A 25021-nucleotide genomic window follows, 5' to 3' on the forward strand; every position below is an offset into this window, starting at 1 on the left:
TTGTGGAATGAATTTCATTTATTTTACTTTTTATGGCTTTCTTATCTCTATTCCGAGCATTAATATTTCTCATAAGGGGCTAAACGCTGACAATCCAAATCTCTAAGTAGTTTTTCTCAACACTGTTGTATGCATGTGCACACACAAAAAATTCATTACTTTTTCACTGTCAACCCATTCATCTATTTTCTGTTAGTAATCTCAGTCATGTAAAAATGAGGACGAAAAATATTTGAGTGTGAGATTCAGCGTTGACTCAATGATATTTAACATTAACTGTCTTTACGGATTGCCATGTTTGGAAACACAGGTTAAATCCCATTGAAGCGAGGAGATACAGACATACCAGTGAGATGAAATATCCTATTTCTAGATCTGTTAGACTAATATATTGTACTTCAAGTAATTTAATTTGTAGAAAAGCTACTTTGAAGTATTTTTAAGAGAGCTTAAAAAACCATCTTTTTGATTTTCATCAATCTGCAAAATAGGGTTCATGGTAAGAGAGAACTTTACTTTGGGGAAGATACTGACTTTTTCCAGAATCTGTTCAAATATTTACAGAGTTTCTTTGTCATAAAAGAAGTTCAATTTTAAGTGTAAGTAAATGCGAATCACTGTGTCTTTCCCATTTCTCTCTTTATGAGTCTTCAGCTCACTTTTTTCAGTTATTTTTCCCTTTCTTCTTTCCACCTGGCAAATATAAACAAACATAGTTCTAAGTGCTAAGGAATCTTTTTTTAGTATTTACCTTTTCTCTTTTGAACAGACAAAATATAAAACGTTGCCCTTGTTTGAGTAGCATAACTGAAAACCATTATAGGTTTCCTTTTTCATTTTCCTGTGGGGAAAAATGGTTTGAGAGAGTGATTTTTTAAAATCTGAAATAGACTTTTTTTTTTTTTTTCAGTTATACCTCTCCTAAGTTCTAAGGCATGAGAGTTGACAAAACAATAAAACTAAAGTAATATTTTAAATGTTTTTATTCACAGGTATCATCCACTAGTTTTCTCCATCAAAAGATATTTTGATACTGTCTTACATGGCAGATTTGAGTAATAGGCTAGGTCAATAAGGCAATATTGACTTTTCAGGCCACAAAGGTGGAAGAGTTGTGTCTTAACTCATTTCCATACCAGTGCTTTGAGAAGAACACTTTAGCCTAGAGCTGTAAGTAATCTTTATTATGATTCCTATAAATAAAACCTTTTAAATATTTTATTTTGTTAAACTAAGGTTGAGAAAATGCATAGATTCTGATTATCCATGCTAGAGCAACATAGCAGAGGTTACAACTGAACATCAAGACAACATCAGCTCAACACATTTTCATGACGTGTTTCAAAGCATTCTGATTACACAATGTACCTTCAGATTAAACAGAAATACTTTTGGCAAGAAGGCCCCCCTTCGAATCTGCACAGAGGAGATTGCAGTGGAAAAAATATAGCCTTGCTCTTTACTGTTGGTGAGACAGATCCACTTGTAAATATAAATGCAGGTGGCACAGAACCCCATCAATTTGTGGAAGAAGATTCAGTGTAAACTATAGTTGCTTTTATGAGGCCCTCAGGGCACTGCTTTTCAACCTTTGCATGATGGTGAGTCTTTATCTGAAGTTAAAATTTATTGTATTTCCCTCTTCCTCCCACACCCATTCCATTTTCTATAAAAGTGGGAGTAAAAAGTGTTTCCATTATAAGTTTATCTAACTGTTGCGTATTTTGAGAATGTAGTGATGACACTGTGGCTATGATACTCTGATACAAGCAAGGTTTGTGGAAGGTTTGACAAGGTTTGTGGAAGAGGTAATATCTTTAAACCAACTGATACAACTGGAGAGAACAAACAGACTCTTAGACTTCAGTGAAATTCATTAATCAGGGCTGACAAGTAGCAAAATCCAAGCTGGACATGATTGTTCTTGTATAATAAAATTATTTTAAGTAATTAAACCACTAGAGAGAAAACAGTTGCTAACATGAATGTACAAGGATGAATCAGCAAGAAAACTGTAAGCTTTAAGAATAATTTTGGTACTGAGTCTATGATTTTTTTATCCACAGTTAAGAATTTTGTTCCTAGCATCTGTTTTTAAAAAATGATTTGTAGATCCCCTGTGAGTATACGGACTGTGCAAGAAATGGAGTGGATTGTTTGTGAAAAAATATTCTCCTAACCTTTGCTGTGTTGTGTCCGTGATCAGTTACCTGTGGGAGTTCATTGTGATGCATAAAGGTTGATTATTTTCACACGCATACTTCTCATGAGTGTATGTATGTGATGTGTTTGATGTAATGTATCACACTTGAAAAAGTGTATGAGCAAGGCCCATGGAAATTAATAGTTCTTTTGGGCACTTACACTGATTATGTTACATATGTTGGTATTTATGAGTTTTGCATTTGCTGTGCTGGCGAGGTTTGGTTCTGATGGGTGTTTGTTAGTACATGGGGAATTTGCTTTAGGTGATGAGTTTGGCAAGCTGGAAGGGTTATCTGAAAACAGAAGTGGGAAAGGGTTCCAGGAAGAATTCTTCCAGGATGTGTTTTAGGATGCTGCAATTGTTTAACTATTTGCTGTATACATATATGTCGGGTAGTATGTAATAGACCGGAGCATACCGTCAATGATGGTTTCCTTTTTGCATGTTTAGGTTCACAGATGGTATTTAGGTGGCTAATTCAAATAGCCAGCCTGTTTCTTTCAAGGCAGTTCTTTAGATTGGTGAAGTAGGTGTTGCGAGAACAGATGTAGTAGAATGCAACAGTCCGGCTGTACATTACAGCTTTTTCTAGTGTGTTTTGGATGGTGGCTGGTTTTGTGAAGTGTGTGCTGATTTGTGTTTTTTTACACATGGTGATTTGTATTGTCTTTTTTTGTCAGCCATCTCATCTAGAAAGATGATGTTCATATTCCAATGTAGGAAGGGTTGTAAATGCTGATTTTGCAATGGAAATCAATGGAGAATTTCAGAGGAATGTGTGTAGGGATGTGTATATTTGAGATACTGAGCGGGTTTGGTGGCACCATTTTCTCAAACGCCTTCCCAAGAGTAGTTCATGTACAGGCTGGCATACCAGTGTGAGGGTGCTTTTTCAAACTTTGGTTACCCCTTTCCTATTGATTTGCACAATTCATTAGGAGCAGTAGCCATCTCCATCTGAAAACCACTGACAACATTCTATTAAAGGAGAGAAACAATTTTACTCTTTTTGCATTCCTTCTCCATCATCAACAGAAACCATCTTGAAATCATCCACTGTACAACTAAGATGCCTTTGGGAGAGAAATCGTCAGAGATGTGACTGTTCTTAAACTACTTATTAAGATATTCATATATTGAAGGATACTGTCCTTGCCAGGATATTCATCATTTTAGATCTGCAGAGACATTTTCCCATGCTGCCTCTGAAAAAACAGAAAATTGCTAGGGTATGGTTGTGTCCTTTTTTGTGACATATCCATATTTCCTATATGGGCTGTTTCACATGCAGTTCAGGTGTGTATTTATGTTTCAATACAATTATTAATAAACAGAGTTCTGGAGATATATATATATATATAAAACCTGCTAAAGCCTAACTCTGACATATCATATCTTATTTTTATGTATTTATATATACATCAATGTGGCACGCACACACACAAATATTTAATTAATATTCACCCTTACAATGTAAAACTCCTATAGCATAAGTTTAATTACTCTTTACTTGTAAGACAAATATATGTCAGTAAAAATGTATAGACATGAAAGCTGTGTGAATCACATATAACTGAAAAAAATGAGTAAGGTCCCACAAAATTAGGGCGTGTGGCTGCCAAAGAGATTTAAAATATAAGGATCTGCTTTTTCAAATGCAGAGATGTAATTTTTTACAGGACTAAGCCTGTTGACTTCATTTAGATGGTTAATGCAGGTAGAATTGTACACCTGACTGTACATTGAGTCAGAGGAGTACACTAAATTTGTGTACAGTGAAACAATTTAATGTGATTCAGTTTCTAATACACGTTAGCTGTTGAGATAACGCATAGCCTATATTCCTATCTGAAGTTTATGAAAAGAGATGCATGTAATGTTTTACTAAGTTACTGTCCTCCCACCCTTCCTCAGCTGTGAATGTCGTGGAGGGGTTAGGAAGGCAAGAAAGCCCCTATTGGCCTCTTAATCCTGATTCCTTGTTACAACATTGGGAACTCATAGCACAGCACTGCAAGTTCTTTCCATCTCCTTAGCCCTCAGAAATCAAGACACAGGGCTTCAGAGAAGGTTTGTGAACCTCTGCAGAGCCTGGGAAGGCCAGCCTCTCACTGACTGCACCCTCCTGACACACACTCCCCACATACAGTGCAATGTGGAGGAAGCTCAGACCCTTATGAAATGAAGACGGTATCTATCTCTGGCTGCCATAGACAGATCACCAGCCATGTTCTTCTGCTCTGTTGCAATGTCAAATAAAGTACCACAGTCTACCACAGTAGAACAAAAACTAGATGCCTGGCAATTCTCTTAACACCTGCATGAGATCCAGACTGGATTTTGTCATGGAAAAACATATTCAAGTCAGTTCACTCTAGACAGTGTTGACTGACACAGACTTTTGTGGAGAAGATTTGCCTGAAAGCCAAGACCTCGTTGCCTGAGTGCCTGACCAAGAGTCTGAGTGGTGGCTGGATACCTCCAAGAACATTAGGACAGATAGTCAGTTTGCCCACCTTACAGACTGCTCAGGCTGGCAATCTGGAGAAAGGGACATCAGCCAGTAAATCTTCTCCTGCCTCGTTAATATGCTGTTTAGATGAAAAGTCACACAAGAGGTAGCATTCAGTTCTTGGATGAGGGAACCTAATGCAACCACAGATCTCTCGCGTTTCCCTAACTGCTCACCTTGGTTGCCTCTATTTGTACGTTCCAGGCAGTGACCATGCCAGAAGTTCCAAGAACTAGTTAAAAATAATGATACATCAGCAACTATTATAGTTTACTCACTCTCAGGTGTTCAGGGGGAAACACTCCTTTTGCTTCCCCTGCTGTCCTCCCCCACCACAAACATTTTCTCTTTCCTCACCCCCCTCAACTTCCTGTGCTTAGAAAGGAGAACTGTTGAAAACCTCAGTGCTGTAGCAAACAGGTAAAAAGCTCTTAGCCACTACTCATTTAAAGACCATCCTACCCTTTTCTACTTATGATCCACAGGAAACCTTTCCCCCCACCCCACAGGCTTGAGAGGCGACTTCATACCCTCTTCCCATGGCCCTCTGGGTAGGCCAGCTTTAAAAGTAAGTCAATATAATGAATGTGTCCATGAGTACGGTGAAAAAGAGTTTGTAATTTAGAATACTTTTTTTCAAGGTGTGACATAAGCTATAGCTAAAATCAGTTTTTCACGTAACTTTATGAGGTGGTGTTAGGTGTTTTTCCTAAACAGCTGATATCATCAACAGTAGTTAAATTACGTTTGGGAAGCACAGGAAAATTAAGGGAATTTAGTAATGCAAAAACAAGGAAAGAGGCACAAGCCACTGTTACCTACTGAAGTTCTGAATAACCATTGCAGAACTCTACTTGATTCACTGGAAATTTTAAGCATGTATTTAGAGAATAAAAAATGGAATTTAAGATGCTTTTTTTTTTAAGCTGTCTTGTCGCTCATTCTCACATACAAAGCTATGCCCTCCTGGGACATTCTTCCAATCTCCTGGGCCATCCTTCCAAAGGAGATTAAACTGCTTCTGTCCCATCATGTACAGGAAACAGCTTCATCGTCAAACTGTTTCATATGGAAGGCATTTTAATTCTGATGGATTACAATGATCAACATCATGCTATGAACATTTTTAGGAGCAAAGACAAGATGGATTTTTTTAAGGATGGAAGACTGTTGGACAAATTAATTTAACGGAGTAGATGATAAGACCTGCTAGAGAATTTACCAAATGTGCAGGGAGGATGTGGACAGTGAGAATGAAGAGATTAACTTGAAACATAGTAAAGACTGTGTATTTATTATGTGCACTGCTCCATGCTTTTTATTATTTCAGTTGTTTACATTCAAAGTTCTTTCTTCTAATTTCATCATTTTTTGCCTCCTTTCCCTCTCCTTTTCTTTTCATCTAAGGCTTCTTACTGCACTTTGTGTGTGGTGGGGGGTTGTGACAGAAAGACATTGCAAACCATTCTTTTCCTATGAATTTTTTTCTTCCTATAGTGATGGCATGAAGCAAATCTATTGGGGGATCATTCTGTATCCTCTCTCCTGTTTATAGGACTACAATAAAAAGAGGAAGGTTTAGCCACTACTGAATACTGAGGACCTTTCTCTTATTCTGTAGCTGAAGTAGTTCAGGACTGGCCTTCAAAGAAGGACCCAGGGGTTGAAAGATGAGAAACAGACTGCTAAGCAGAAGAGCTTTGTTCCCGGGTGAAGGCAAGTGCTGCCTTGGGAAGAGGAAAGGAAGTTCAGGCAGACAATAGCGGGGCCAGCTGGAGAACAACCCAGTTCTACCACATTCAAATATCATGAAGATGCTGCAATAGTTGTTTTACTTTCCTGTGTGTGAACTAGATAAAAGGACTAGCAAATTCCAGTCATGCTGCCTGTATATATAGGCTTCTGGAAATGAAGAGAAAAAAGAAGATGTTAGTGCTCTTGTAAAGGAAGACTCAGCACTCTGAATACCGTGGGAGTAATTCCTTGGAAAAGAAATGCAAGCAGAAAAATGATAAGGAGGCTACAAGGTAGGGAGGAGTTGCTGACACTGGGAAATACGATGAGCAATATTTAAGAAGTAATACTTAATACCTGTTGGTGACTGGAGAGGAAATGAATGTGAACAGTTAGCGTGTATTCTCAAATTAATTTACAGCTGGCCAAAGATGAAGATGATAAGGAAAAATAAATAATATCAAACAGACGAGAAGGATGACCAGTAGTCTTCTCAAACCCTTGGGAGAACCAAAGAGCTGTTGAAAAGGGAAATGCAAAAAATGGAAGGGAGAACTAATTCATAGCACGGCAACTGGGAAAACACAGGCATTTTGCAAAGTCATTCAGTAATAGAGGGGAAATCCAATGAGAGTGAACACCATGCTAGACAGCGGCTGCCCTATTTTCTTACTGTAATGGCAAATATCATACAATCCCTTCATCAACTGCGCTGTCCCTCTCCCTTTAGGTAGTTTTTCTTTTCCCTCTTTCAAGAGCAGGAGCAATGGTACAATAGAAGAGGAGGTGTAGAAAAACAAATGCGTGGGAGAAGGGAGAAGTCATTAAGTCTGTGTGTAAGTAAACACTACAAAGGAAAAAGGGAGATTAGTAAAGGAAAAGATTAAGAGGAGGGAAGGGTAAGGAGAGGAGGAAGGAGATGGAGAGGTAATTCCCACTTTCAGCCTAGCACTTCACTCAAAAAAAAAAACAACAAACCTATGCAAATATCGTAGTCTACTTAATCAAATAAATAAATACATAAAATCGAGTCTCTGGAACGTCTGGCAAACGATTTAAATGGGATTTCAGTACTTTTCTATATTTTTGGCTTGATATAGATTAAGGGCTTTGTCAGAGCCTTGCCATTGCTTACAGCCACTTGAGGAATAAAGATTGAATCTGTATTAGAGACTTTTGAAAAAAGCCTAGAATCTAGATTTACAGATAGTGTTTTGGCATTTAACTCCATTTGTTTCAGGGGAAGTAGGATTCCTAAATACCTCTTCTGATGTGGGCTAGATTCCTTGCCCACAAACGGGATCATTACAATGGAGGTCCCAGAATGCTGCTAATTTATCCTACTTGATAATTCTCATCACAACTGTAGTAAAAACTAATTGTGTCAATGCCATACTGTAGCGAACATAACTCATTTAAATTAATGACATTTTACTTGAAATTAATAGGATATACTCAGAGTATGCTTTGTTAATCAAGTGCCTTTCATAAAGAATTAAACTGGAATATATGTTAATTGTTCTCTGATGCTTAAAATAAATTAGTTAGGTGTGATGTATAATTTTTATTTGCTGAAAGTCTGAAGTTGGGCATGCAAATTAATCATATTACACAAAACAATATTTCTCCATGTAACTTGCAGCCCTACAGGTGACTGAAGTATTAAACATATTATAAAAATATCTATATGTATATATATAGATAGATTTTTATGTTTGTATACTTCTTGTAATTCTCCTTACTTGAAAACTGAATAACAAATTGAGTTTCAGTTCACATGAGCCTTGCTATCTCATTATTCAAATTTTAAAGATAGTAAATAAATTTTTATTTAAAGGGGCATTTATTCATTGGATGTTTTTAAAGAAACCAGTTGGGAAATATTCCTTTCTGTTCTAAATTTTGCAAAAGCTCATTTGTTTTTTAAGGAACATTTTCATAAATACTGAAGCTGATGGTGTTAGCTTTTTTAAAAGAAGAAGAATGTATCTTTTTGAACAAGACTACTAATGCTATATAGGTGACAAAACTGTAAAATCCAACTTCGGTGCATACTCTGTTCTGAAAAACTGCTACTTGTTAATCTTTATTGATAAAAATATTTTTAAAAGTGGGCAAGTGACACTGTAGTTAAAAAAAAAAAAAAAAGGCACCCTGAAATGGTTTATGCTTGTTTTATAAGTTTCCCATTTCCAGTGATGGGTATTTATATAATATAAACCTAAGTTAAAATGAATTCCTTGTGCTTTTTTGAGAATAATACCACACAGAAATCCTTTCCTGTTTCCCTTTCCCACACTCAGATATTTTTGCATAGATTTCAGATTTCAATTACAAATGCATCAAGTAAATACAGCAGTGAAAAAATAAGCTTGATTTAATCACACTTAAATTTAACTTTTCCCCTCCATTTTTCTACAGTAAGCAACCATTATTTTCCAGATGGGATGGATGTCCCAATGTAAAGTAATACAAGAAAAATCTTCCTATCTGTATATTTCTAGAATATACAAAACTAGCTTGAGTTTCTAAGGTTACCTGTTGTGTGAGGTCAGTCTTCTGTTTCTTTATCTGTAATACAGACTGTCATTTTGAAAAAAAGAGAAAGAGAAAGCTTTGTGTGTGTCAGGTGGATATGAAGAAATGGTTACTGCCTCACAGCAGTTTGACAGCGCAGGGAGAGAGAAGCAAAGGCAGAAGTGTAAAAGCTACCAGTTCCGGTAAACACACTAGAACAGAGGTCAAAGATGAACTTTTATGGTAAGCCTCTAAAAAAAACCCCCCAAATGTTCTAAAAATGGCAGCCAGATCTCATTAGGAAACAACTATCCGTCTGACTCAGACAGCTTCATAAGGGAAAGGTCACAGACTAGCCTACTCTCTGACTACCATAAAACGATCAGATTCTCTTATTTTCCAAAATTTCAGTTAAAATACTATCAGTTATGAAATATGATCTCTATTGTAAGAGTATCACATTAGTCTTCCTCCAGAAAACTCAAAACCAGTATGCCTTCAACTATGATTAACGTAGCTTTTTATATCAAAAATTAAATTTAAGTAGTTTTATCATAAGTTTTGCAGATTTTAAGATTTTGTGTCCAGAAAGGTATGCTGAATTTTTTCATTCAACCCATGCTCCTGAGGTTCTCAGCAGCACCCATTAGTGCTGGGAACTTCCTGCTGATTTAGACCACAAATTAAATTAAGAATTACAGTAATAAGAATGTATGCAATAAATAATAAGAATCTCTAAACCCTATTGCTAGTTGGAAGAAGACACACTCATTTAAATCTCTTACTGAATATGGAAATTTAGATTGTAAAGAACAGATTTTCTTTAAAAAGAGAAAACGAAGAGAACGAATGTGCTTTTTTAGCATAATAAAGCTAAACATAATAAGGTGTAAGTAAAATTACATTTGTTTAGCGTTCTTTGGTGTGGTGCATTTTGACTTTAAGGTACAGCATAATCATTCAGAAATTAGGGGTACAAATGATAAGCTAAAAAGTAGAGTAAACTCATTTATTCCATTCTATTTGTGTTGTTACCCAAGATCCAGCACTATTTTATCCACTAAAATATTCTTCTAGATGCATATACCATTTTAGCAGTGTTTTGCGTGAAGACATTCCAAAAGAAGTTCTTTCGCACTGGCTAGTATGTAGGTTTATGGCACATATGTTAATGCAACTTGTCTAATATGATAAGAACAGGTATTCCTTTTTTGATCATTAGAAGAAAGAAAGCAGATCAAATACTTAAGTTGTTCTGTAATTAGAAGTAATCTAATTTCTTAGGGTATTCAGAAAGAACTGTTTAGAGCACAGGAAAGCAAGTTTTAAGATTACAATGAACAGATGCAATTCTGTTCTAGCTCTGAAGTCTACCCAGCAGTAGTTCCATGTACCACTTGTGGAAAATGCTGTAAGGAATAGTATTATTATGCTATCGAACTGTCACAGATTTCAAAGAGATACTAGAATATTTTCTCGCTCTATTAAAATACTAAAGTTGACTTACAAATATATTTTAATATATATTGACTTCTCTCAGCCGTCAATTCAGGAAGGACTGGAGTACTAAGCTAAACAGGTTATCATCACTTTTATTGCTCTTCTGTCCTTATGTCCTGAGAACTGAGAATTTTCCTCAACCACTTTTCTGCTTTATGAATTGCTAAGTATCATTGTACAGTTTCTACTTGCCTACACCAATGATGCTGCGCTTAGTCTTCAAGAAAAATAAGAGACTTTTGCAGAAGCCTTAGAAATTAAGCAAAACACAGTACCACTAACTACGAGGATTATCGGCCGCATTCTAACCATATTCCATGTGAACACTGCTTACATGTGGAACTCGTTCTACAAACAAATGAAAACCTTTAATATTACTACCATATTTTGTTGTTTCTGAGGAAGAAAAGACGTTGTGGAAGGCATAAGCAAAAAGTCAGCTTAAATAAGCAAAGAGCCAATCAGATAAGCAGGATAGTCCGCATATAATTCAAATGGGCTGAACTAAAGTAGCTCAACAGTTTTCCTTGAGTTCATGGAACTCTTAGGCACTTGGATTTTTTTTCCAGAAGGAGAATGTGAATTTTACAAAAATCAAACTGGTAAACACATATTTTTATAGCTCTGTCTCTTTTTTATAATACTCCGACACGTTGCTTGCTAACTTAAGTTACTAAACATTATTGGTGTGGCAATTTATTGAAAGAAATTTCTATTGCATGTACATGCACAAGATAATTTCAGAAATATATTTTGAACTTGTTTTAATTCGATAGCTAACAAATAATAGCTTATGAAATTCTCACTGCACTTTGGCCATGGCAGTTATAACACTATATAAATGTTTAGATCTAAGAATCCTCCATTTTAACATCACTTATATCTTTAAAATAACCATGGCTTTTCTCCTAGTGTTCAAATGTAATTTTCCAAGCAGAGAGTTTTTAACAAGTGGACTGAAAACAAAAAAGGACTGGCATTGAGGCATGTTTAGACCAAAACACTACACAGAATTGTCAGACAACTATGTAGGGTAATTTAAGCTTCAGTGTTAATACCATATATAACAACAGTTTGGAAAAGAAGAAAGGAAAGTTCATGCCAACAGTTTATCCAGCCATGCAGAATCAAAGTTTCCCCATGAAATAGTTCAATAATTAGCATAACGAGGCACGACTCTAAAAGTATATGTGCTATATCAGAACATTTGGCGAAAAGACTTGGCTAGAACAGCAGAATGCATGCTTTCTTCTCTATAGACTTAGTTCACGAAGCCAAAACTGTCTGTGAAAAAAGGCACTTTTCCTGTCCTCCAACACAGGCAGTCTTTATGCAAATAGAATTGTAACTGGGATGAGAAGAGCAGCCTCCCAATTCTAAAACTAAAGGAAGATAGCCATATCACTGGGAAATCACAGAAGTTATATAATATGTTAATCACATTGCTGGAATTCAGCAGGCAACCCCGTCCGGCTGTGGGGACAGTCAGTGAGTCAGTGCCATTGAACATTCAGAACCGCTGGCGTCACGAGGCAAGGAAAGCAACAGGCATTTTCAACCCACTCACAACCCAGGCTATGAGGTTTGCACTTTGACCCTGCTTAAGGCTTCAGCTGAAACACAGCACACAAGTGACATTTATTCTTGCTGTTAGCCAATAGACAGTGACAAAGCTGTAAAAGGGGAGTGCTGATGTTTGACAGTCACTCTGCTAGAGCCCAACATATGCAGCAATAGGCTAACAGCAATAGGATGATTTGCATATCTATAAAACCCCTCCTAGGAGTAAGGGTATTTTTAAGGCAGTCTAGATATTGTCTAATTCTGATTTCAGTCCACTGTGAATTTCATATAGGCCAATCATAAACGTCAGGAACAAATAACGAAATAATACAATATAAACTTGAATTTAAATACCTGGAAATGGATTTCAATGGAAGGAGGGAGTTCCTTACTTCGTAACACTGAGAGATAGCTATTAACCATCAGCATGGCTCTGCTTTCCCTCATCTTCATTGCCTGCCTGAGTTTTGCTGTAAATGCAAGTCATGCTAATAAGCTAAATGATCCAACAATGCAGTACTAAGGAGCTGGGCTAAGATGGATTCTTCTTATTATTTTATTTCACTAGGTAGCACGGATATTCTTTTTCAATATGACAAATACCGATGGGAGCACAGATCCAGTCCTACAAACATCTCCAAAGTGTTTTTTCCTCAGCTTATATTCTGAACATATGAGTTTCAGGCAAACCCATCTACAATCAGGTCATTTTCTCTCCCCTCCCTCTTCAAGGATGTGCTATGTACTCCTGACAGCTTCTGGACACAGCCACTGTTGTACTCAGCAATCAGTGTCTAGAGCTGAGATGAAGCACTCTGTGACCCGGTCAGGCCACAGAGCCTTTTAAGGAGTCACTGGAGGGACACATGGCCAAAGCTCCTTCCACATCATTTATTGAACTTAAATCTGACACCTGACCAAACCTTTCATAGTCTCCACCACATGCTGGCTACACATCCAGCCAGCCATACGATAGAGAACAGTTGCATTTGGTCCCAACAAGAGGTACACAAGTAGCCACACGGCAAGATATGTTCCCCTCACACACATCAGGCCACCAGGAGGGTACCTCGTCATATGTTGTCAACGGATGTCCATTTGCCACGTTCTGGGGGCCAGGAGGAAAGTGGTGTAGTCGAGGCTCTTGCTAGCCTTGATGACTCTGTCACAGCACAGAAATGATGCCAAGGTGTGAGGGAAACGTGTGGGAAGGAGCAGGATGGAGGCCAGATCCTAGGGGCATCCTCACATGCACTCCAAGACATGCGTCATCTGCAGTGTATCACTTGCTCTGTTATGTCAGCAACAGCCAAAGCCTCAGAGAGGCCACTTTGTTGCTCCATCCTCAGCAGACCCTAAAAAATACAGAGGCTGCAGGTCTATTTGGGAATATCGTAAGGAAGACAGACAGAGGCTTGTTGGGAAGATGGTGAAGGGGAAGTAAGAGGGGAGGACAGTCCCTACTGCAAGAAAAGCTAAAGGAGAAGTTGAAGGCTGGATTTTCGGATAGCTGGATGAGTTCTGGATTTCTTTGCCAAAGATGTATTTTAAACATAGGGTTTGTCTGTGACTTTCTTTCCCTTACATAGTTCCTTATTTTGGCCTGCCTTCATCTAGTACTGCTTGTGTGTAAAATAATCCTTCATGTAGACAGGTCATAAATGTCAGAAAAGGTTTTATAATAGAAATTCTGAGACTAGCTTAAGTGCCCAATGCAGGGAACTGCTCGGCAGGATTGCATTCACACAGCCCTTTGTAAGAAACCTATCCCATTAAAACTCTTGTTTATGGAAGATCCACCTGTTCTGGCTCTCGATGGCATCTAGGACGTCAGCAGAGCTGTTGATCAGAACAAACTACTGCTTCTAATGCCTTTAAGCAGAAGGGTTCAGTGTGGCAGCACTGTATATTTAAGTACCAGGACATCTGCTCTTTCACAGAACAAGTTATTTTAATTATGAAAGTATTCATAATGTCATGGGAGCTATTAAAAATAAAGACATGTCAGTACTATAACTTTCAAGCAGCCTCACAACTGAGATGTGATTGTATCTGTACAATCAAGGTGGCTTTTCCAAACAGAAGCACCTTTACATTTTACTATCAGAGGTGGTTTTTTTTTTTTTTTTACTAAGTAGACACACAGTATAAAATCTAAATGTTTCACATTTTCAGGCAGCTAAATCTAACTTAGCTTTTGGGTGGCCAGCTGTTATCAAAATCTCTCAATCTTGTTTCAGAGTGAAAGGATAATCTTGTTAATTCACTGATCCAGGATTTAGAGGCTCTGAACTCTGCATCCCAGTCTGCCACAGACCATTTGCAACATAGGAAAGCAGTAATCCCTGTAGTTTGGGATTGTACAATCTGGGACAGGGGACCTCCCTTATTTAGTATTTGCAGCACAGCAGACCTCAATACGCCATCGTAATACAAATAATAAAAACGGTAGTGTAACAGCTAACCTGTCAAAGCTGCTGAACTCCTCTTGGTCATGTGCCAACATCTGATGAAGCACTGCAGGACACGTGACTGACAGGAACAGCTTGGTTCCCCAGCACGGGGTTAAGCTGCCACAGCAAATCAAGTCGAGCCACTGTCAGTGGTGCTGTCTGGTGGCCACGGAGATGCGACCAGCAGAGTGTGACTGGTCTCGGGGGACAGGAATAGCAGTACTTTTGGTTTTTGGAACATCAGAGGAACAAGTCATGCAGAATTGCTGGCTGACATCAAAGTTCCCGTGCTGCTCCCCTCCTCGCTTCTGAAGGCCACAGACAAAGCACAAACTGCATACACCTAGCAGAGAAAAAAGAAGAGGTAAATCAAACAAAAAGGCAGTTCAGCTTGATAAACTGGATAAGCTTCCACACTTGCAGGCTCACAACATCTAAACATTATGATAAAAGCTTACCAGCAGAACTGCAAAAATATGATCATTCAGTTTTTCTTCAGCCATTCAAAACTCCCAAGTCTACTATAAGCCTTGCATGGAGTTTGGCATTCTGCTTCGCTGGCAAAAAGCTTTTGATGCTGCACTTCATTGCTCAGGGTGATTAAGGGCACAACACGGCTGTATTTTGCTGTCTTCTTCCATGTAAGCCAGTCTCAGGTATACATGAAAAAACATTTTGCCAATTTGCCCTGCCAAAAAGAACAGGTGGTTGCACAGCTTCCTCTAAAAGGTATAAAAAGGCACACATCCAAGGAGGCAAGAAGGACATAAATACAATTGTATGCAGACAAACCAAGGGCAGAAGCAGCTCAGGTGAATGATTTTGTTATCAGCGCAGTACTGCTCCAGGGCCTTATTACTGAAGTTACAAATGAAGGCAAAGACAAACGTGGAAATCATATTTCAGTCAGATACAAGCTGTAGGGTGGACAGAGTGGGATCTCACTCATTTGTGATTAGCCTTAATAGCATTTATTGGTTTTGTTTCTGCAAAGTTAACTTAAACATTACTGACAACATAACGAAATGATTCTCTGAAGTGCTGATCCAAAGCACTTGCACCATGTGCTAAGAATAGTCCTACCTTCTCCCATCCCCCCAACCCGGTAAGCTTTTCCTGGTCAGTAAAGCAAATCCTTATTTGCTTCTCACATTATTCTCCACTCCCTACTGCTTTGCCACAATTTCCCTTCAGTCTGGTCTTTACTTCTGTTTAATGAGTTCTGTTTTCAAATCCAGAGACTTAGAATTAAGTCAGATTATTAAATATTCTGCACATAAATAAATTTAAGTGCCAGACAAATCAGATGAACCATCCATTTCCCTGATCCAACAGTCTACAAGCTTGTTTTGTTAGAGTCCATATCTTCAGCCAGTAATTGCTCGCCTGTTTGCAGAATACAACTGAAAATTAACAGTATATTATATGATTATAACATATATATATATATTATTGTACATTCAGAACAGCTTTCCCTTCATTTTTTCAGTTTCAGATCACTGTTTTTTCTGTGTAATGCAATTAAGATAAAAATCCTTAACCCTGCTATTTCTTAATGCAGTCATTTGTAAGCATGCTATCCCTGGCTTGCCGCAGACTCTGGGTCCAAAAGCTCTGCTAAATTTCTCAGTGAGGGAAATTTGGGTGACAGCCATCTTTCTGCCAGGCCGTAAAATAACATCACAAGCTCTTGTTTAGCCTGCTTGTTTTCCAGCTGCAGGGAACTTTCTGAGTTTTCAGGAGATGGAACATCAGGCTCTGTAGCTGGACTGCTTGGATGCCCTTTTCTTTTGCAGTTGTGGAAATTTATAAAGAATCAATTTTCCCATGTTTCTCTTTCCAAAAAACTTCTTTAAAGCACTACGACTGAGACAAGTGAGTGAGAAACCTCCTCTACTTTGTTCCAACTCCTACAGAGCTGGAACATCTGTCAGACAGACATGTCCTGTCTGACAAAGCGGTCTGTAGCTAATGTGCAACTACACTGAAAAAACAGAAGTAACATGGTGGCCCTCTGACCCTGTGTGTAAGGACATGCATAAAACAATAAAAAGTGGAATGAGGGCAAGGAGATGGCAGAAGGTATCCTAGCCTAAAACCTTTGTCTCCCTGTACACACACTGCCAAACTTGGGTGTTTAATCACAGGGCTTGTTTCACGGAGCAGAAGGGTCCAAGGACAGCAGGCTGGCTCTGTAGAACAACTACCCTGAGAGCAGCCTATGCCTTCTTCCTCTGTCCCAGGATAGGGACTTGTTGAGATCAGTAACCACATAACTTGTCAGTAAAACAAAAAGAACACTGTATAAAGGTTATTATTGACAATCTTTTCTCTTTCCCCTGCCCCCAAGCTTGCTAGCCAACAAAGCTTTTTCTTTCTTTCTTTCTTTTCTAGGAAAAGGTAGATCCATCAGTTGAGTTTTATCCCTTGCTAATATATTAAAGGTTTTGCAGGGCAGAGGACAGGATAGCTCATAAAGTCTTGGGGTTTCTCTTAGCATGGAAAAACCCTATAAACTTAAATCAGTCTTTCTTTCCCTGAATTTCCTTAGGAAAAGTAAAACATTCCCAAATATTTACTGTCAATTATTTCAGATATCTAGAAATAGGAAACTGATGCTGTGTCATAAAAGTAAGGCCAAATTAAAAGGAAATAAATAAAATGGATGTAAATATTCAAGTTCCTAAATTCTGACTTCTGTAATTAAAATAAGTGGCCTGATTTTCAAAATTGATGAGGCCCAGTTCCTCCATAAATTCTCAGTCACTACATATATTTTTATTGTTTATGTATTATTCTTATTTCTTTTAAATAAACAAGGTATGTATAATCTTGCTGTAGCTGGCAGACTTGTTCAAGAGTGAAATTTAATATTAATGCCAGAATTTAATAATCTTTAATTAAACATAGATCTATTAATTAAGCACTGTCTTTTAGAAATGTATCAGTATTAATCACAAATGAAAATTAATGCCTTCATATTTTAATATAATTTACTTTCAATAGAAGTCAATTTTTCTAGAAACCTAGGAAAGAAATCTCTGTTATAGTATCCTTTGGATCATTATTTCATTACGATTTCATGCTTTTAATACATCTTATACATCTAGTCAAATGTTTTACTATCACTGTTGATGCGCTCTTGTTTGCCTGAAGCTCACCCAGGCAGAAAGTAGGATACCTTATAATTTTCTCTTCGTCACAACTCCCCTAAAATCACTTCAAAACTTGAATTCCAGAACGGAAAAAGGTCAAGAACTTGGCCGGCCCAGGGCTGGCCTGGCCCAGCCAGTGAATAACGAGGCACAACAATCTCCATTCATTTTCACTCCATAAAGAAAATGGAAACAATTCATTTTTACAATATTTGAAAAGAGACACAGTTACATACCAAAAGTTTAGATATCTAGGAAGTTTCTGCAGCTGATGGCAGCCTAAGTAAGTTTTAACACTGACTGGAGGTCAATGACATAAAACATCGCAAACGCAGTCTGTTCACAACGGCAGATGCGCTTGAAGCCCTGGTGGGATTTTTTTTCTTTTTCTCCCCAAACTTGCCTAGCAGACAAGGCTCGAGTCAGGAAGTGGCAGGGCTGTTTTTCTCAGCCCAAGAAACTGCAGAAAAACTGTTGCTGAGTCAGACAGAATTTCCCCTGAGGACTCTGGCTGCAGCCCAGCCTTTAGGAGACCTGCCAGCTCGCCTAAGCGTTAAAATCACAGCTTTTAAAAGGCCCATACAGCTCACGAAGAGGAAACCTCATCTTTAGGATAGATTTCTGATATTTTAAGTTAGCTCTGTGGCAAGGAAATCTCTTGAGTCTTATAAAATCTGTAGGTGCCATTTGCATAGTATCTTTCCACCCTCACCCTCAGCCACCACTGACGTAGCCGAGGGCTCCGAGCAGCTCTGCTGAATGCTGCTGTACCTGCTCCTGTTACCATGGAAATGGACATTGGCAAAAGTAGGATAGGAGCTTTAAAGTTATTACCAATATAATTAGCATTTTTACCCCTTGGGAACATTGGCTTCCCCCAAAACCCCCAAACAGGGAAACCAGCCAATTCAGACTCATCAATATAACAATTAGCGTCTAAAGAGGCATGAGCTAACATGATCAATGAGGGAATGACACAAGAAAGGAAAGCATTGTTGGAGCTGTGAAGCACTGGATTCCTGTGGCCTTCTTTACTTATTACTAATAAGAAACTCTCCTCCTTTGCCATGAGTCACTGTTCCAGTTTCACCCTTAATTAATTCAGAGTCAAGAGAAAGGGCACTAACGTGAAGACAAGCTCCCAGTGATGGCTCAGTAAAGTTTGCAGAAGGAACTGAAGAGGGGGAGGGGAAAGATGCCATTAGAGCAACAGATCTCAAGATGATAGAAAGAAACCTAAACAGACATGCTGTCCAGCAGCCATTCGGGGAAAGTACCAGCGTTTTTCTTATTACACTGCAATTGTCTGAATGAAATGCATCAGATGATGAAATCCCTAGGCTGAGTAGCGCTACGCAGCCATTACACACTATGAATCTTTCATCCAGACAGGAAATGCATCAGTTAGTACATTTTGATCTGCATCAGTTCCTGCAACTGATTTCAAAAGCTATCAAAGGTCCCTCACATTTCTCAGCAACCTCCCCTTTACTTGTGTAGGATGTGAAGGGGGGTTTTAATTTCTAATAATTCATGTCACATTTCTTTGCCTGCTGGTATTCAGGTCGGATGTGGCACTCACCTTTAGTGACCAGTAAAGTGTTTGTCTGCATAATCGTTACTGCCTGTAAAAACGTTAACATTCGGCTGGATACAGCCCAAAAGGCAGGTGCTTTAGTGATTCAGCAGAAAGGAGATGCACTTCAGAAAGTCAGGGCAAGATATGCGTAGTTTTGTAGTAGCGCTCTTCATTTACTAGTGGATTTTAACAGTCTCTAAACACATATTGCAACGTGTAATGCAGAGCCCATAGATATTAATTTTCCCTGTTCAGCTACTCTTCCAGAGCTTCATGAGATCTTAGCAACTGTGGGCTACATATGCATAGGGCAAGGTAACAGAGCTGAGCTCCAGGTAGAGCTATCTGAAACTATGTGTGTTTCTGGACATGTCTTATATAAGTGAACAGTCCTACTTGCTACTGTGTAAATCCCCTCCCCTACCTGTTCCCTTTGGAGTGTCTTGCTATTTAAGTGGCACACAGCTCAGTCACTGCATAGCAGAGCAAATAAAGCTTTTTTGTACCTCCCCCCATCAAGAGGTAAAAAGGCTCAGCAGCATGAGGTAGCTTTTCACTTTACCAGCTAAATATTTTTTTACTTTAAGCTATGTATTGTTATACTGCTGTTTCTCATGCATCCGGATTTTCAGGACCCCTTAAGATGGCAAGCAATTTCCTAAGGGAGCTTACTCAGTGCAGGAATTTCTCTTAAAGGCACTGAAATCCAAAGGGTTTGTTTTTACTCATCATTGTTGTTATTCTTTGTAGAAATACAATTGAAGGGAAAGATTGTATCATCCAGATGCATTTGTCATAGTCTGTTTCCCTATCTACCACTGTTAAGTGTTTTCAAATGAACGTGAGGGTTAGAGTAAGTTCTTCCATTCAGGGCAAAACATCGCTGTGGGTGGAACACTTCTCTGCTTTCATGATGTCAACACACCTAGCAAGCTGGACAGCTTTGTTCCTATAGAGAGCCCTTGAGACATGTGCACGCTTGAGACATACACATTTTATTGCGGCTGGTTTCAGAGAAGGCTGAGTGTTTTTTCCCCACACAGGCAGGCAGTACAGGAGTGGTGAAGACCTCCAAGCAGAGGGTGCTGGAGGGAACGGTCATGCCCCCTGACTCCAGAAGGAGGTACTGTAGATCCTGGCGACTGTTTTGCTCCTACACTCAGCTTGGACAATCTCTAAAGGATTGTATCTGCAACAAACGCTCTGAGAAGCTTCCAAGATTCCTGGGCTCCATAACTGCTACTCTGAGCCCCCCTGAATACCTCTTCTTCCCCAGAAAAACAGGAAGGCCAAAGTGCTCAGTAATAGTTTTGCTTTCTTCAAAGTCTACTGCCAAGTTTCTTCAATAACATCACTCATTTAAAAAAGTTAAACACATACAAAAAACATGCACTGATGCTTGCATTAACCATATAACTATCTTTGGCAGTAAGAGGGTCACAGTTGATACAGAGGTTGCTGCAACCATGGCGTATTTTGTAGGCCAGCAGAGCTACACCAGACTGAGTTCCAAGGCAAGCACTCAAAGAGCTAGGAGGTGCTATAATTAAGGTACATAAGGTTAGGAGGTGCATAATTACATTCAACCATAATTACACCCACTGGTGCATGTGCTTTATGATATAGTCTTCAATTACATGACCACCTCCTTTCTTCTCTTCCCTATGGGATCTTCGCCTGTGTCAGGACTGTCTCCCTGGCACAGTGCTGCCATTAAATATGTTGTTTAGGACACTGCAAAGAGCAGTAGCATTTGCATTGCACTCTGTCCAGGACAATAGCCTTTGTGTGAAATCAGACTAGAGACGGAGAAGTCTGAGGCATGACAAGTCTCAAGTCTCACAACTTAAAATAGTCTCATGCAGATTTTCAAAAATTTACAGATTTGCATGTCTGACTTGCATATTATTAAAGCCCGTATTATAAACCTCTGCTGATATGCAGTATCTTTATGAGCTGCTTTCTGAACTATAGGATAGAAAGCCACTTACCAGCAGCACTGAAATTTTTTTTTTTTTTTTAAACACAAAAGGCCTTATCCAGCTTCTATTTCTGAGTAAAATTCTCATTGACTTAACAAATAGGAGAGGGACCATGCCTCTGGTACCTGCTGTCTCAGCAAAGCACTGTTCAATTCAGCCAAGCCAACAGGAGAAACCCTGCAAGAGTTACACTTAACTTATTTTTCATTCATACCACAAATATATGCACACAGTGTGACAGACTGAAAGGCTATTACTGTTGCTTACGTAGAAAACATGAGCTGTTTTTTCAGAGATACCTGGCAAATCTTTGTGTGCATACCGTACTGCAGAATGGAGCACTCATCTTTACAGACACTCATGTCATCATCATGAAGTAATAATATTTATATTGTGAGCAGCTAATAGCAATCTTTCATAATTGCTTCTCATTAACATCACCATACTTTTGAAGCATGGTAGAATCATACTTTCAGTGACACTTCTGAAATAACTAATGCAATGGCAATACAGAAATGTAGTTATTAATAATCTTAGGCTGTTTGTTTGAAGTGAGTGTAAATAATCTATATAGCAATTACACTAGTGATACTAAAACACAGGCCCAAATGACAAGCTAACCTAAGTCTGATTTTTAAAAAGACACCATTATACTAAAAATCTCTTTATCACGTACTATTAGACAACTCCTAAATCATGGCATTTGGTCTGTAGTACAAGTGTGGTTGAAAATTCAAGAAAATTAAGTTACTGAGTGAAGGATGTGAAGATTTTGTTTTGGTTTACACGGCAGTATAAGTATTTGGCTTCTGAAATCTGAAGAAATGAAAAACAAATTCAAAATATGCATCCGTCTATCAAACAAATATGCTGTACACAAAAGGAGGTACAGACTTACTAAGAGAGTCCAAACAAGAAGAGATCACAGGTTTCAGAATTAATTGGTTTTTAATTTGCTATGATCATCTTGAAAACCATTCTATAAAATAATGCAGTGAGGATACTTGCCTCCCTGCAGTAGACCACTTGGCATAGCCTTCCTATGCAGTACCACAAGTCCCATCAATAAAATCTTAGCAAGATTATTGGCAGCAGGAACGGAACTATTTCTACCCTCATTTAATCATACTGGACAACACGGATCTGTTATGACTCAGTGCCCCTAGAACAACTGGAGAAGGTTATCTGATATATTACATTACACCAGGATAAATAAGATTAAAGATCTTATTATATATCTAGAAACAAAACAAGTGTTTTAATAAAGCAGTATTCCCTTCCTCCACTCTCCCACAGCAATAAATATGTTTAACCTCAATCTCGTATTTATATCCTATTCTTAAACACACACAACTATAAGTTTTGTTACTAATATCTCATTTACTCTAGTTCATACTACTGGTGACGTCTTTTAATGTTTCCACTTTTAAAAGTTAAACATCATGCTGCAGTCATAAATCACAGTCAATCAGATTTTGCTATCAAGGAAGGATTAACTATATCACCTCTAAAGCTGCAGATTACATTCACCTTACTGTTTACTCCCATAATTACTACCCACTCAAGTGTCACCCTGCTTTTAGTTTCAACACATCCTGCAATGAAGCACACACTGTGATCATTTGGTAAGTTGCTTTCCTGCCCTTGGCATTAAATATGATGCTCCTTTCTCAGTGTGTGACACCTACTTTTGTATTTGTCAGCCCAACATCCTTTTATCCACATCTCTAAGTATTGTACGTAGACAAGAAGCCACATGGATATCTACCATACAGATTTCTTGCAGCAGCAGCAGCCTGGTCAGTAACTGCCCTTACCAATAATTGTCAACTATGGCTTTGTGGGTTTGTTTCTGGGAGACAGTTTAGGCTTCTTCATTCAATCCTGAGTACAGAATTGTTTGAAATAACTGTCTGGATAGTTTTCTTAACTGAGAAACAGTATCTAGACATCTTTCAGGTTTTTGTTTTACAGCACCATCCAGAGTGCAGGATTCCAGAGCTAACTGAGAATCTGGAGGCAGAACTAACACATATCAGTTAAATAATATGGTCATCAAAATAAATCTAGCCCTTATACAAAACACAGTACATTCTCTTTTTAAAGTTAATCACTAAGTTACCTTAGCAGACATTTAAATATTCGATTACCCTCACAGTTCATATATTCTGCCAATGCAAGCTGACTAGACGGCTCAGGTAACATAGCTCTGCTGACCTTCAGCAGAGCTGTGTCAGTGAACCTCAGGTGGAGATTCATCCCATGCAAGAGCCACCTGAAAACACATCTGATACATATTTAATTAAACCGTAACACATATTTAATTAAACCTTAACACTAAGTCTGACCATTCTTTTCATGATGATCTGCTTTTTATGAAAAGGAATATTTCTGTGAGCATTCCAATTAAAATTTCAGTAATTTTCTCCACTAATATTTCAGTGAAAAGTTTTAGGGAACTTTTCAACAGGTCCTACAGCTGACTAAATTCTAAGCAAAACAGAAACATTAGATGAAACAAAAATGCTATAAATATCCCATTTTGTTGAGTAGAAATACAAAGCTTCAATTAAAAGTGTACGCCAAAATGAAAAACGCTGAAACATTTTAACTAGTACCAACCCTGACTGCCAAACCATGCCAAGAAACTCTTTCCCCCACCCGCTCTTACAAATTCTACTCTTACACTTACAGGTTACTCTCTACATACAGTAAATTACAGGTTGGGCTCGTAGACCTGCCTGCAATTTAGGTTGCCCAATACTTCCTGTTATAATAACCTGTTTCCAATTGCTTTTAAATTTGCCAAACTGTAACCGTTTGATCTGAAATTCTCCATGCTGGACATATTCTTCTGGCTGGTTTTCAGGAAATGAGGAAAATTCCAGCCGAACTATTTTTGCTGCTTCTGAAATGAAAGCAAGTTATACGTTATTTTACAATTATTGTTGTTAATAATTAAAAATATGCAGTACTCGTGTTCTAGAGCAAAGATCTGAAATCCGGCAGAGTGACTTTTGTTTTGAAAATATCCTTTTTGCTATTCTCATGAAAACACACGTACATTTATCCATGTTATATGCCTCTGAAAACACGCAGTTCATACATCTTCAGTAGTGAATTGCTGTAGTTATATACCCAGAAGTTTCTGAAATGCCTTGAAATGCTCGAGCCTCCCACAGCTCTTACAGTTGGCTCAACTGCACATGAGCCCTTTCTCCCAAGTAACTGTGTTCCCTCCAGGCCACAACCACAGCCTTGAAGCTGGGCAGCCTATACCAACAGTATAGGTTGCTGCTAACCAGTTCAGGCTACAGCAAGATAAACCAGGAGAACTGAAAAAGTGCAGCTTGTCCCTCATGTGCCCTCAGTGACCCATTTCCTGGCAACAGATAACATGGCCGGAGGGATCTACCTGATTCAAATGTACAGGGAACAAACTGCAAGGGAACTGACTGAACAATTTTTCCAGATCTTAAATCTAAGACACAAATTATAGATTGTGAGCTACAGTAAGTTGTTGTACATAAATCAGTGTTGTAGAAAAGATTATTCAGATAGTATCTCATTATTTCCTTCATGTTCTCAGTGGACTATGCATGTATAATTAAAAACAAAATGTACTTTGTGCCTTGTGTTTCATAGTGTAATTTAATTATCGTGTCCTTGTGAAATGTATTTGAAACAGATATTATTTCTTTCCATGCCGGGGACATTTTTTTTCCAAAACTGCTGATGTTCTAGTCCCGTTGTGTGGCGGTCACCGGCACCAGCACCTAAGATCTGTGGAACTAATGGCATCAGCGTCTGTGATGCCCAG

General features: G+C 38.4%; 1 protein-coding gene across 2 annotated transcripts in view; it reads right to left on the reverse strand.

Annotated features, from left to right (window-relative positions):
- Window positions 1-14502: 14502 nt before the first annotated feature.
- Window positions 14503-25021, reverse strand: part of LOC104146887 (neurolysin, mitochondrial) — a 62661-nt gene continuing 52142 nt past the window's right edge. For both annotated transcript variants that reach the window (XM_068927490.1, XM_068927489.1), the window contains one exon: window positions 14503-14828. In XM_068927490.1, the coding sequence (XP_068783591.1) occupies window positions 14632-14828 (197 nt within the window). In that variant the 3' untranslated portion in view covers window positions 14503-14631. The remainder of the gene's footprint in view (window positions 14829-25021) is intronic.

This window comes from Struthio camelus, chromosome Z (genome assembly GCF_040807025.1).
Source record: "Struthio camelus isolate bStrCam1 chromosome Z, bStrCam1.hap1, whole genome shotgun sequence".
NCBI lineage: Eukaryota > Metazoa > Chordata > Aves > Struthioniformes > Struthionidae > Struthio > Struthio camelus.